Source organism: Labeo rohita, chromosome 2, assembly GCF_022985175.1.
Source record: "Labeo rohita strain BAU-BD-2019 chromosome 2, IGBB_LRoh.1.0, whole genome shotgun sequence".
In the NCBI taxonomy this organism is placed as follows: Eukaryota; Metazoa; Chordata; class Actinopteri; order Cypriniformes; family Cyprinidae; genus Labeo; species Labeo rohita.
Window position 1 is genome coordinate 27738427 of NC_066870.1, and position 13435 is coordinate 27751861.

The following is a 13435-nucleotide window of genomic DNA, read 5'->3' on the forward strand; positions in this document are numbered from 1 at the left end:
GCTAGACACAATTCAGCTGACCTGACAACCAAATGACCAACAAACTGTTGTTTTGCTTGTTGCTAGCGATTGCAGATGGTTACGACAAAAACAGTTATTAAGACAGAAGAGATCCCTTTTTTTATTTATTTATTTTGTTAGGCAACAGTGTAATTTACTTTGGATAAAAGCTCTTACTGAATGCCTGCTTGCTGGCTTAACTGGAAGCTTGCATAACTTCCTACCGTAAGTCACATTACGGAAAGGAAAGTTTGGTGACCCTTAAGACTCTGAAAACAACTAATGTGACTTGACATTATTCTCAGCACAGCACTGAAATCACAGAAAAAAACACGCTTTTTCGTGCCTCAGCACAACCGCCTAACTCACAGCTCTGATCTGCATCACACGGCTCATTTTTGTTTTAACTTTCTCCCTAATGTGTGGGGGGAGCATTGCAAAAACAGGCCCATCGAGTGATTATTTCTAGTTTAAGTGGATCTCTGGAGTCGGCGCCTCGTTTTTAGAGCACATGCTTAAGCTGTGCCTATGTTTGGGTGTTCCCCAAGGCTCGCTACTCGGTCAGAGTTAATTATTGTTTGACTGCGCTGTGTGGGCTAATCAGTCTCTAGTCACCTATTTGCAAAGGTGCAGGCGAGGTTAATGCTGATATCTGAGATTAAAATGTGGATAAGGTTTTTTTTTTTTAAATGGATCTCTCTTTTCTCTCCATTATTCTTTTCTCTCCTCCTCTTTCACTCCTTCCTCCCTTTTGGCTCTGCCTCTTATTTTGTTTCTCTCTCTCCATCTTTCTCCTATCTCATTTTCTCAGGTGGTGCAGGTGTTGCGGGCGATTGATAGAGACGAGGGAGGAAATGACAGCGCCGTCCATTTTAACATCCCTCCGGACTCCAACGCTGCCCTCAACTTCAGCATCAGGGAGAGTGGAGGTCTGCAGTCTCTTCCACAATTTGTTTCTCCCACCCAGCCGTGTGCATCGGCGTCTCTTTTGATCCGTTAGTCTGTGTCTGCAACCGCATTGTGTGGCTGCTTTGTGCCCCACTCCTTTGTTTTCCCCATTGTTTGCTTTTGCTTCTCTGCCACATCTATCTTCTCCCGGCACACACAGACGAAATGTGCTCTGGCATTCATGCTGCATTTGGACTCACTGGTCTGTACAAATGTTACACGAGCAGCAATGGAATTAAACTGCACTCAATTGAGTTCAATTAAATTAAAGTTCCATCGAGCTCAATTTGATCTAAAAGCCCCCCTTTTTTCCTGTGTATCTCCATTCCTTTGCTATTATTCTCGTTTTCTAGGCCCCACTGCTACCTTGGTGCTGGCGTCACCTTTGCAGACACTGTCTCGCTCTACTTCCTCCTCCCTCACTCTCTACGTCCCGCTGGTCCTAAGAGACGGGGTCTCCGGTTTGACCAGTACGGGGACAGTCACGGTGTCCGTATGTCCCTGTCTGAGGGGCGGAGCCCGGGCCGGAGAGAAAGAGAAACAAAGTGAGGCAGAATGGGACAGAGAGACTGTTTGTTTGCCCCAGCACTCCTCTTTGCCCTCCCCTGGACTCAGCACTGCCGCCCTGCTGGCCATTTTAGCCTGTGTGGCCACTCTTTTGGGTAAGTTTACAGTAACCTCCAAATGGTAATGGTAATGTACAGTCAGACTGTTATTATTGCGAAATAAACACAGGCTCCTCAAAAAATTGGATGAGAGAAAATTCATAGTACCAAAATAAAACAACGCAAATATTACAAAATACGACAAAGTAAAACTATCCAACAGCGACACCAGCATGTAAAGTTACAGCGTCCACATCTCTCTCGTCTCCCTTGAGCCCACTGAGTTTTAACAAAAACCCTAAAGCGTGCGCTGGGTTTGGTGGGGGGTAATTGAGAATGAATGGAGAAAAGCCACTTGAGAGGAGGCAATGCCTCCTTCGCAAAATGATTGGATAAGACTGGTTATGATTGGCTGTGATTGGTTCATACGATAAATCCCGCCTCGTGTTCGTTCCACATTCGCGAAATCAGTCTGAATGAACAATATAATGGCGTTAATGGGAAGACTAATAAAGTAGTAAGTAGCAACTCACACACTTATATATCACCACTTTGTCAAGTCACAATCAAACTTCAAATGGTCGGAAAACATAATCTGTGGGTTGTTTGTGAATAATCATCTTTGTGAAAATCATCTCTGTGTCGGTGGCCTGTGTTTACTGAGCTCTGATGACTGATCATTCGAAAATAAGTTTATCATTAAAAAAAACAGCTGAACATCAGTTCATGAATAAAATATATAATTGTTTAAATGAAATATATTGTTTAAATTGTAAAAAGTAGCGGTATCACATTAGTTATTATTTTGGAATAAATGTAAAATGATTAGATTTGTGTTTGGGTTTTAATCAGTGTTGCCAAGTCTGTGGTTTTCCTGCGGAATTGGGCTACTTTAACACTGTTGCTGTGGGTTGTTTTTCATGTCCGCAGGTTGAAGCCCCTGGAATGCTAATTTTACTAGGGGAACCCCTACATGTATTTTACCCCCCAGAAAGCGGTTTTTAACGCCCCCCAAAACACAACTGGGCTAGTTTTGGGCTAGTTTTCAGTAGCTGTTGTGAAAACTTGGCAACCCTGGTTTTAATAAACACAATCGTCTATTAATTACATTGTTAATGTAAAAATACAATATAGATTTTTATTCTGGTAGTGTACGTAGAGAAAATCTGGACTGAGAAAATGTGACTGAGACATGAATTTACATTTAATTTAAAAAAAAATCTTAAAAAATGTGAGGACTTTGTGTCCTTATTTCAGAACACCACTGCACACCACTGATTTGAGGTGAAACTATTTTGTAATTTTACATTCATCTGTGTTGTTATTGTTAACTAAAACTGAATCTAGAGGTATTTAAAATTATCTTTGTTAATTGAAATTAAATAAAACTAAGATTAGTAAAACGTAATAATAAAAACTAAAATAAAAATTAAAGCTAAACAGTAATATATATGAAAAACGCACATCAGAAAAAAAAATCACAAACGTAAACGTAAAATTAAAATGAAGAAAAAAATATAAAGAAAAATAAATATATACCACTACAGTGTACAAAAAATAGGCATGGCAACAACAATAACACTTTAAAAATATTATCAGTACTATTTATACTGAAGTCATCTGGGATCATCAACATTAGGGCCACTAACTCAAACTCTAGATGGGGGCGAGAGAGAACAAGTCCATGAAAGTAGTGCCAGTGTCAGTCACTTGAATGAACAGTCATATATACAGCATTGCCATGGACGACTGTGAACATTAGGAAACCATCAGACCGCTGGATGCTCCGATTGACCAATCAGAAACGAGAATTCCCTAGAGCTGTTTAATAAATGCAATTATGGGGCATCAGTCTGTGTAAGTGTTAGTTTGCCAGCTGCTCTAATGTGTCTATTGAGTATCTGTCTTTCTGTAGCACCCTGCAATTTTATTGCAAAAATTTGTCAGCCAGCACAAACACACACGTCCTCCCTTTTTATAAATGGCATCATAAAACGCTTACTCTTTTTCTCTTCATCTCTCACTGTTTTCTTTCTCTCTTTCTTTCTTCTCTCTCTCTAGCTGTCAGTGCTTTGTCTCTGTCCCTGCGCAGACAGAAAAGGGACTCGCTCTCGCCTTTAGAGGAGGATGATGTAAGAGAGAACATCATCACGTATGATGATGAAGGAGGGGGTGAGGCTGACACGGCGGCGTTCGACATCACAGCGCTGCAGAGCGCCCCACACAACACACGCAGGGGGTACCGCACCCTGGACAGCAGGAACATGTGAGTGGGGCTCAGCAGGGCGCATCTGATGAAAGATTACATTGGCTACATCTGTTACGTCAACTCACTCTTCCTGCACATTAATAAAGTGCTTCCTCAATGTTCTAAAAGGCATAGTTCATCCCAAAATTAACATTCTGGCATAATTTATTCATTTTGTTTGAAGTCTGCATGTTTTGTTTTGTTTTGGTTTGTTTTTTTAATGAAACACAAAAGGGGATGTTTAGCAGAATGTCCTAGTTGTTCTTTTCCATACATATTAACTATACTATACATTCCATACTATACAAGTTTTGACATTTAAAAATGTATTAAAGGGATAGCTCACCCAAAAATGAAAATTCTGTCACTAATTACTCACTCTCATGTCCAAACCCGTAAGACCTTCATTCATCTTAGGAACACAAATTAAGATATTTCTGATGAAATCCAAGAGCTTTTTGATCCTGCATAGACAGCAGCGGACATCAGTGGTTCAACCGCAGTGTTATGAAGCTAAAAGAATACTTTGTGTGTGCAAAGAAAACAAAAAAAACAACTTTAACAAATTCTTCTCTGACACGCATGTGTCACGGTAGTCTCCTGAACACACAGTAAAGACTGACAGTGAAGAGAAGAACTGTTGAACCACTTATGTACCACATGGAGTATTTTAATGATGATCTTGCTACCTTGGTAGTTGTGACACTGTCCATGCAGGGTCCAAAAGTTCTCAGATTTCATCAAAAATATCTTAATTTGTGTTCTGAAGATGATCAAAGGTCTTACGGGTTTGGAACGACATGAGGGTTAGTAATTAATGACAGAATTTTCATTTTTGGGATGAACTATCCCTTTAAGACAGCCATAAATGTTGCCACTGTATTCTGTATTATTATTCTTATCACTACTACTATTATTATTTTTATATTTTATAGTCATATTGATATGCAATCTAGGGCTGCCCTTGAAAAAAAATTTTTTTTCCTAAAATTTCTGTTTTTCTTTGCCGACTAGTAGTCGTTCATTTTGAGCATTAGCCAACTATTAGTCGCACGTTTATTAATAAACTATATTAATCATAATAATGTGCCTTAAATGCCTACAAGCTTAATAAGTGCTCAAGCGCATGCAAAAAAATCTTGCCAGGGAAAAACAGAAAGAAGACTGCATCAACGTTTTAACAATTTATTGATAAACTAGCGCTTTCTTTGTTTTCAGTTTAAGAGATGAAGTCGGCGACACTCAGTAGTGATGCACCTGTATGCATGTAATGGCCTTGCAATTAAATTGGTTCATTTAAAAGTAGACATTTCACTCTCTGTAGATATATTTTTCATGTCTGTAAGGCAAATATACACAGAGTTTCAAAGTTTTGCGCTCAAGTACATAAAGACCGAGATGGCAGAAAGCGCATCCTGTTTGCTTTCATTGTTTTACAAAAGTGCAATGCTTCATTGTTATTCTGAGTGCACACAAATAAAAGTCTTTACAGATTCAAAAGATGCTTTGATCTGTATGACCAAAAATGACAGAGTATTTTAAGTGCAAGTGACCGCACCAGCACCTCCATCTGTCATGCAGTGAGCGTGCTACTATTCAGCTTCCACACTGCACAGACACTGGAATAGCGCACATTTTTCAAGGGTAACATTAGATTGAGCAGCCATGTAAACTTGCTACTACATACATCTTTCAGATGATAAGTCATATTTGAGGTAGATGAATGACAGGTGAGTATTTGAATGTCCTGGCCGATGTACTGTATTACCACATAGAGCAGCCGTTAACAATCTGTCCATCATGGACTGTGTGACTTCGCCACTTCCTGTGGATATTTTTTTTCTGCGACTAAGTGACTAATAAGCGACCAAGCCTCTTCTCATCGACTACGCATCCCTACTTTTCATTCTGCCTTAAATCTTCTGAAAAACCCTGCACATCTTATTTATACTCACTATTTTAATAAATCACAGCCTTTTTAGCCAGCGCTGTACTTCTTTTGGGATGTAATAATTCCATTGTCTATGATAAATGAGGTCTAAGAGGATCATTATTCATTTAATGTTGAAATGTTACAAAGAACTGGTAATTTTAACTTTTAATTTTCACATTGTTTTTAAAGAACTACTAATCAGTTTAAACTGAAATCAAAGGCGCACAGCAAACAAAATCAGAAGCAGGCGTGAAGCAGCTCCCAGCAGATCACACCATCTGAAACAACTGTGGCTTTATCACATTTATCACATTACCTTTACTAGGGCTTCACACAAACTTCAGAAAAACATACAAGTAAAATGTAAGTAAACAATGTGACTAAAAACTTACAAAAAAGCTTTCGCAGCTATCACAATCTGTCATTTTATGTGAATAGCCTTGGTCTGTTTCTAATACAAAGCTATTGTGTGTCTTCAGAAGTTATATTCTGTTTTCTTTTATCTGCATACAACTTCCTTTCATGCTATGTTCTGTGTTCCCTCAGACGTTATTCACAACACAGTCAAGACAAGGCTCGGACGTACAGCAGCTGGGCTCAGGCCGGAGCGCTGGACCCCGGGCAGTACACCACTCAAGGAGCCGCTCTATATGGGCGGTTTTGCTACAGCAGCCACACCCTCCCAGTGCTGCGTCGCTCACAGGGCCCCTACGAGCCGGGCATATCTGAGTTGGCTTACCGCTTACCTGGGAATCAACCAGACCACTCTCTAGTCATTCAGAACCAGGCAGCAGTGGTTGGACCTTTGGAGCCAGGAGCTATTTACATGCCAACAGCAGAGGCCGGTCATGGCTCTAAAGAAGGGACAGCATCTCAAGACGGAGCTACTGCATCTGAGGGAGGAACGCCAAGGAAAAACGACTCAAAGGATGATGCAAGCAGTGATGCCCAGCAGAGTCAAAGTCAAAGTCAGGATCTGGACTGGGTAAAACAGCATACTTATATCTTTATCATTTATTTAAGAATCACCATGTTCAGAATCACAAAGTTGCTTTTATAACCAGTATTGAGGGAGCACACTGAATTTATTTATTGAATTCTCCAGAGACATTTAAATCATAGATTATTGTTTAATAATTAATAGAGTTTCAGCAATACAGCAATACTGACAAGACAATTAGAAAATCATGCGTTGATTTTGGCTCGATAAGTTAAACAGCTTTAGTAAACCGAAATTGAACAAGGCCTAATAAAAAAAAAAAAAAAAAAAAAAGAGTAAGCGTATGGCTAATTTTAATTCACGGACTCGCTTCTCCATCACACCCCGACAGCATTGAATCAGTATTAATGTATTATGTCTAATAAACATTAATTGAACTGGAGACTAGAAAACAATTGCGCAAATGATATTAATATTCATTCCGCGATGTTTCTCTGGGATGGTTGTCACACACAAATCCAGTTTTAACTGAAAAAGCATGAATTCGAAAATGCAGTAAGCTGCATGTAATTAAAAAATTTTACAATTTTGATGTGCAACAAAATATGTTGTGCGTTATTTGCTGTCATGCTGCTGTTGCGCATCTTAGGAGCCCATCTAGTGAATTTTAATGTCTGATTTTATACATACGCTCATTTAAATGAACAATACACAATACACATATTTACCAATTGAAAGAGAATAATTTTTGTTTTTTTTTAAAAGTGAGGAAAACACATCCCATGTGTGAAAATATGTTGTTTTGCATAATGTTTTGATACCCGGCAGGCTTTTCTTTCTTTCTTTTTTTTGTCGTAGGTGCTGAACAGGTTGACGATGAAGATGTATTTTCACATGTTTTCTCCCGCTGTCTCTCTTTCTCCTCATCCTCATCCTCACAGTGTAGCGTTAGCTCTTTTTAGAGCTCAATTAACCTGGTTCAGCTATTGTCAACTGTTTCTCCCTCTCCATCTGTCTGAATTTGTCACTTCCTCTACTCGCTAACACTTTGCTGTCTCACTTCATTGTTATCACATTTTTGTCTGTTTTCACCTGCTCATTGTGAAATATCTTCTGCTTTCTCTTCCCTTTCTTAACAATCCTCTCTCTCACATTCATCCCTCTGCTGAATAACAGAAGAATAAACTCATCCTTACCTCCCGCTCTAACCCTCCTGCTCCTCCCCGTCCCCTACAGGTGCAGCCAGACACGGCCCCCCGCGAACGAGAGCTGGTGTTAACCCGTTCCGGCTCGGTCGCCGGGCCAGGCCCCACCAGCGGTTGGGTGTGTGACTCCGCCACGCTCCCCCGAGCTGGGCGGCACCCCTCGCGGAGCAGTCTTTCCATAGGTAGGAGTGGCGCTGGGCCTGCTGAGTCCAATCACACTGGGGTGGCGGACGCTCCCGGTGGAAGCACAGAAATGCAGTCAGTCAGCAGCAATTACGCCACTATCCTGCAGGGGGAGCAGCAGAGGGACTACCCGGGGACTCTGGGACGGGGTGGGCTGGAGATGGGCAGCGGTTTTGTAGTGGGAAGGCCTGAAAGAGAGGCCAGCATTCCGCTGAGCGCCGGGATGTATCCGGAAGGTGGCGGGTTCATAGGAGACTGGCATGAACGGGTGGGGATAACCGGGTACCCACTGGGAAGGAGGGATATGACGCCTCAGCTGCTTCCGTACCCCGGCCAGGGCCGGGGTGCTTTTGGGAGCATCCTGGGTTATGGTGGAGCGTGGCCTTCGGCATCTGAGGTGTCAGGAAGAGGGGCGCCCGTCGGAGGTGCTCACTCCCTCGCCCTAAGGGTTGGCGAGTTCCTGCGTCTGCGCCTTGCGCAGGTGACCTTCGACCCCTCGCAGCCGCCGTACGACTCAGTGCAGGTGTACGGCCTGGAAGGCACAGGCTCACGCGCCGGGTCCCTCAGCTCCCTGGACAGCGAGGGAGGCAAAGACGCCGAGAAGGATGTGTGGGGATCAGGTCTGGAGGATTGGGGTCCACAATTCCAGAAATTAGCTCAGCTTTTTAGGGAAAGGGAGAAGGAGAGCGGAGAAGATAAAGAAGGAGATGTAGAAGCCAGCAAAAAGCACAAGGATAGGGAATGGGAAGAGAAGGAGGAGCAGTCTGGAGACGAGGAGCAGGCGAATGTCTGAGGGAGCGAGAAGGAGAGGGGTTGGGTGGGACAGTGATTAAAAGGCAACAAGAGCTGGAATAATGAAAAGTGAAGGGTAAGAAGGAAGAGACGAAGAGGAAAGGTAATAAGCAAAGACAGGGGAAAATGAACAGAGAGAGCAAAGGCAGTGGAGAGAGTGATTGATGCAATTTGAAGCAATAAGTGCTGAAAAGCTGATGTGTGAACACAGAGCGTGTTTCTTTAGCCAGCATTTAACATTCCTTAAGTGTGTTTGGCGGAAAGCGAAAAGCAAAGTTCACTGTATTCCAGATCACATTTAATTATGACAGAGAAAGAACGAGATTTCAACTCGGATTTTTGTGGCAGAGAGCAAGACAATGGCACCACAGAGGAATGAGAAAAGTAAGGCTGGAATAACACAGATGAAAAGTTATGGCAACACACAAGGGAGTAGGAAAATTAATATTTGTACAGAAATTGTTTATACATTCACAAAAGCAGGAGAACTGAATTATTCAAAAGAAAGCACTGAATATTACAGTAAAGTCCTGAATAAGTGTCTGCACAAAGATTCTCGGTGTTTACACATACACACAGATGAAAACAAACGCGCATCAATTTTAAACCCTGCTTGGAAATTCTGCTTTGCGGATGTCTCGTCAGGGTTCAAAATGACTCACATTTTTGCCAAGAACAGATTGTATACAAGTTGCTCCAGAAAAAAAAAGAAAAAAAAAAAGATAAAATTAAAATGTAGTGATGCTAAAATTGTGCAGAACATATGCACAACCATTACTTATCAAAAAAAAATAAATAAATAAAAAATCCCACATTTAAAAAGTGAAGATGATTTATGAGAGCTGACAGATCTGCTTCAGCTAGAATGCACTTTTATACATGATGTTCAAAAATAGATTACAAATGTTGTTGTTGTTTTTTATTCGAGGAAAAAAACATGAAAAAGATGTTCTATGTAAATGCATTTAAATGTAAATATCACTGAATGCCATTGTGAAAAGTGACAACAGTACTGTAGTCTTCAAATATAAAAAATAATAATATGAAAACCGAGGAGAAGATTATATATAATGCCACATCGAAATCCACTGGATATAACTGGAAGACACTGGATTGACTAAAGCAGAGTAAACCCTGCCACAGTACGATGTCGGATGTGTTGCTCTTCCCGAATGGAACATTTATTTTTACTTGAATTGAATGCAGAAGCTCCAAATAAGTATATGTGAAGTCCTTTTTCTGGGTTGAGCTCACTCCTGATTAATCACACTGTTTGTGGCCACAAGGACTCACTGTGACTGGACTGAACCAGAACCACTGTATCACTGCACAATCATGCGCATCAATACCAGGGCGCTTCTTGCAGTACAAACCCACACCTTCCCAAAAAAACTCAACATGTCATTCTTTGTCAAAAATGTGAGCCTAAAAAGGTTATATAAAATGTATGTCTATATTATTGTATGATAAGAGGAATAATTAAAGAAAGACGGATTCCCTGGAGCTGATTTGATTAGGACTAAAGGCCCATTCACACCAAGAGCGATAGCTGTAACGATAATTAGATAATAAGCACCCATAACAATGCGTTCTGTTTATTATAAGACCGAGCTGCAGTCATCTGCCGCTTTAAATGCTGAAGCTGAGGTTGTCAGTGAGCCACATTCCTAAAACTTAGGCAAATGTGTGAGTAAATTCAGAGTACTTTGCCTGAAAAACAGACCTTCCTGAAAACTCTCCTCTGAATTCACAAATGTTTTGTAAATTTTAGTTTTGATAGTTAAACGTGTTAACGAATTCGAATCATTCGTAAATAAGACGCACGTACACGCTCATTCACAACTAGCATAATCCCTGCTTGTGAGTTAGTTACCTGAAGTTACGTTTCGAGGAACGCAGTGGAATATTCTGGACTCCCTTCTCAGGTTTGGCTCCAGTATATTGCATAAATGCAAAAAAAGGCCATATGCCATATCAATAAATATTAAATTAATGTGTGTCCACCAAAGCGTTTTCAGCCAACTGATAAAATGGCAGCTGAGGCCTAATGAGGCCTAATCCCTGATAGCACACATACATCACAGAGACGTCTTTGTCACGTCTGCATTTACATCTGGAAGATGTAGTGTTTCCATAGTTTGCTCATCTGCAATACATCTGTAGGACGTTTCCTATCAGATGTCAAATAGACGTCTATTAGATGTCTTTAAGATGTTTATGATTTAGAATGTAAAACTGACATCTTACAGCAGTCTGTCAGATGTTTGTACACAGCAGATGCTTTTCAGACCAAGTGATCTTTAACAGACATCTTGCAGACGTTTGTGTGCTGTCTGTGATATTTGTACTATTCATCAGCTGGAAAAAATCTTTCTGAAAGTGATTTCAATGATATTGTTTCTGTGTCGTTATCATTATAGATGTGATATGGTCTTCCCTATTACAGAGTTAGAACGATTGGAGTTATCGTAATAGTTATCATTCTTGCTGTAAATGGGCCTTAACAGTTTAAAGAATTGATTCCTTTCCGTGTCATTGGCTATTTTTTCAGGTAGATTAGCTCAATTGTAAACTGGGTGTGGAGTTACTGCATTCATCCTGGTTTCTGCCTTCTTTCTGGACTGCATTGATGTGGCCCCGAGTGGGCCCTGTTGGTACTGAGATCTCACGATGGTGTGTACTAAAAATGTATTTATTCTGTTGTATTTTTTCCTTTTCTTTTTTGTAAATTTGAATAAAGACAGTATGTTTTGAGGTGATGTGTGCACGACCTGATGTGTATATATGCACTTTTTTGTAAAGAAAAACTCATTGCTCTTGCGTGTCTTCTAGTCTGTTTGTCTTTGCTGAGTAAATGTAACTGCTGGCTTTGGAGATGTCCGTAGAGGCTCTTCAAACAGGGACAGAGCTGGCAGGGAGTAAACACGACGTCTAGTCCACTTACTCCCAAGCTGTCTGACAGACTTACAACTCAAGGTCAATAATGGAAACTGAGAGTTCAGACCGCACTTCAAGACAGACAAAAGTTTACCACGAGCTTCGCCTTGAAATTCGCTCTATCTGAAGTCTGGATTACATAAAATGCGCAGGATTTATTAGTGGGCCTGACAAGCCTTGGTTCATCCGATGAAAGTGGGGAAAATAAGGTCGTTTCAAACCGCTGCACCTGCGAGTCAACCCTGCTTATCGTTCACTTCAATCCAGCAATATGTGTGTGTGATTGTGTTTCAGCTAGCGTATACCCACAAGTGCCTGCAAATAAACAAGCCACTGCCACCTTTTTGATTTGAGGCTGGTTAATTATTCATCAGCTCCGGCGCATATCCTGTTAGATTAAATTTGGTTTAATTACGTTTGCAAAGCTCGACGAAGGAAATAGTAGACTAGAATGAGAGAGACAAAAGAGAGTGTGATTGCTTCAAAATTCACTTAGAGCAGGAGAGGGATTCAAAATGATTTGCGGAGAGTGAGATTATGAATGCACGCTCTGTCCTTGAGTTACATAATGAATTGATGTGCAGGTTATTACGCAACGCGCTGTATATTTAAATAGGCAGGGTGTGAGAGCTTACCTCACATGCGAAAACAGAGAAAAAAATAGTTTTTAGCTATAACTAATAATAAATCTCTCACATTTCTTCTGGAAAAAAACAAATAAGATTGCTTCTGGGCATGTTTTGTGAAGCAGTGATACCACAGATGGATTATTTCTGAATGTAGTGTCAAAAGATTTAGGTTTCCTTTTTTTTAATAGACAGAAAAACATTTCTCAGTGAACACATGGAGCACAGAAGTATGCCATCAATGATAAGAACAAAAATAACTTACCATTAATACATTAATTCACTGCAAAATGTCCTCATTAAAGATTCATTTGGTGAATTGCCCTACAATCCTGCACAACTCAGAATGGAGCTATAGATCATTAGCGTGCAGCTCAACCACAAGAGATCTGGAAGAGGTAGGACTATGAAGTGTTTCTCAGTTTTGCATTTTTTCCTGCGTCCTTTGGGACAGCAAGGTGAAAATGCCCACCAAACTTGATAATTAGACCACTACTGAATATCCAGCCCACTGAGACAGCGGGTTGAAAGGAAACAAAACTGTACTTCCCGCAGGTCCAAGTAAGTCTGAAGGTGTATGCTCCATATTTAGCTCTACATTACAGCAAACTACCTTATATGTGGGGGTCAGGTGGCTTTAATATTTACAAGGTAAAACATTGCGGTGACCAGCCAACAGTTCATCCAACAACATATGTGACCCTGGACCACAAAACCAGTCTTAAGTAGCACAGGTATATTTGTAGCAATAGCCAACAATACATTGTATGGGTCAAAATGATCAATTTTTCTTTTATGCCTAAAATCATTAGGATATTAGGTAAAGATCATGCTCCATGAAGACATTTTGTAAATTAGTAAAAAAATGCAAATAAAATTTTCATGTAAATTAGAAATATGCATTGCTAAGAACTGCAGTTGGTCAACATTAAAGGTGGTTTTCTTACTATTTAGATTTTTTTGCACCCTTAGATTCCAGATTTTCAAATAGTTGTATCTCAGCCAAACATTGTCCTAT

The 13435-nt window shown here is 40.5% G+C and overlaps 1 protein-coding gene across 2 annotated transcripts in view; it reads left to right on the forward strand.

The window, feature by feature from the left end:
* LOC127181428 (cadherin-2) overlaps positions 1-11608 on the forward strand; it is a 186737-nt gene extending 175129 nt beyond the window's left edge. Inside the window, exons 10-14 of one of the 2 annotated variants that reach the window (XM_051136180.1) lie at positions 812-929; positions 1302-1610; positions 3615-3819; positions 6281-6719; positions 7911-11608. In XM_051136180.1, coding sequence (XP_050992137.1) covers positions 812-929; positions 1302-1610; positions 3615-3819; positions 6281-6719; positions 7911-8855 — 2016 coding nt within the window. In that variant the 3' untranslated portion in view covers positions 8856-11608. The other variant, XM_051136189.1, reaches the window with a different exon arrangement.
* Positions 11609-13435: the final 1827 nt, after the last annotated feature.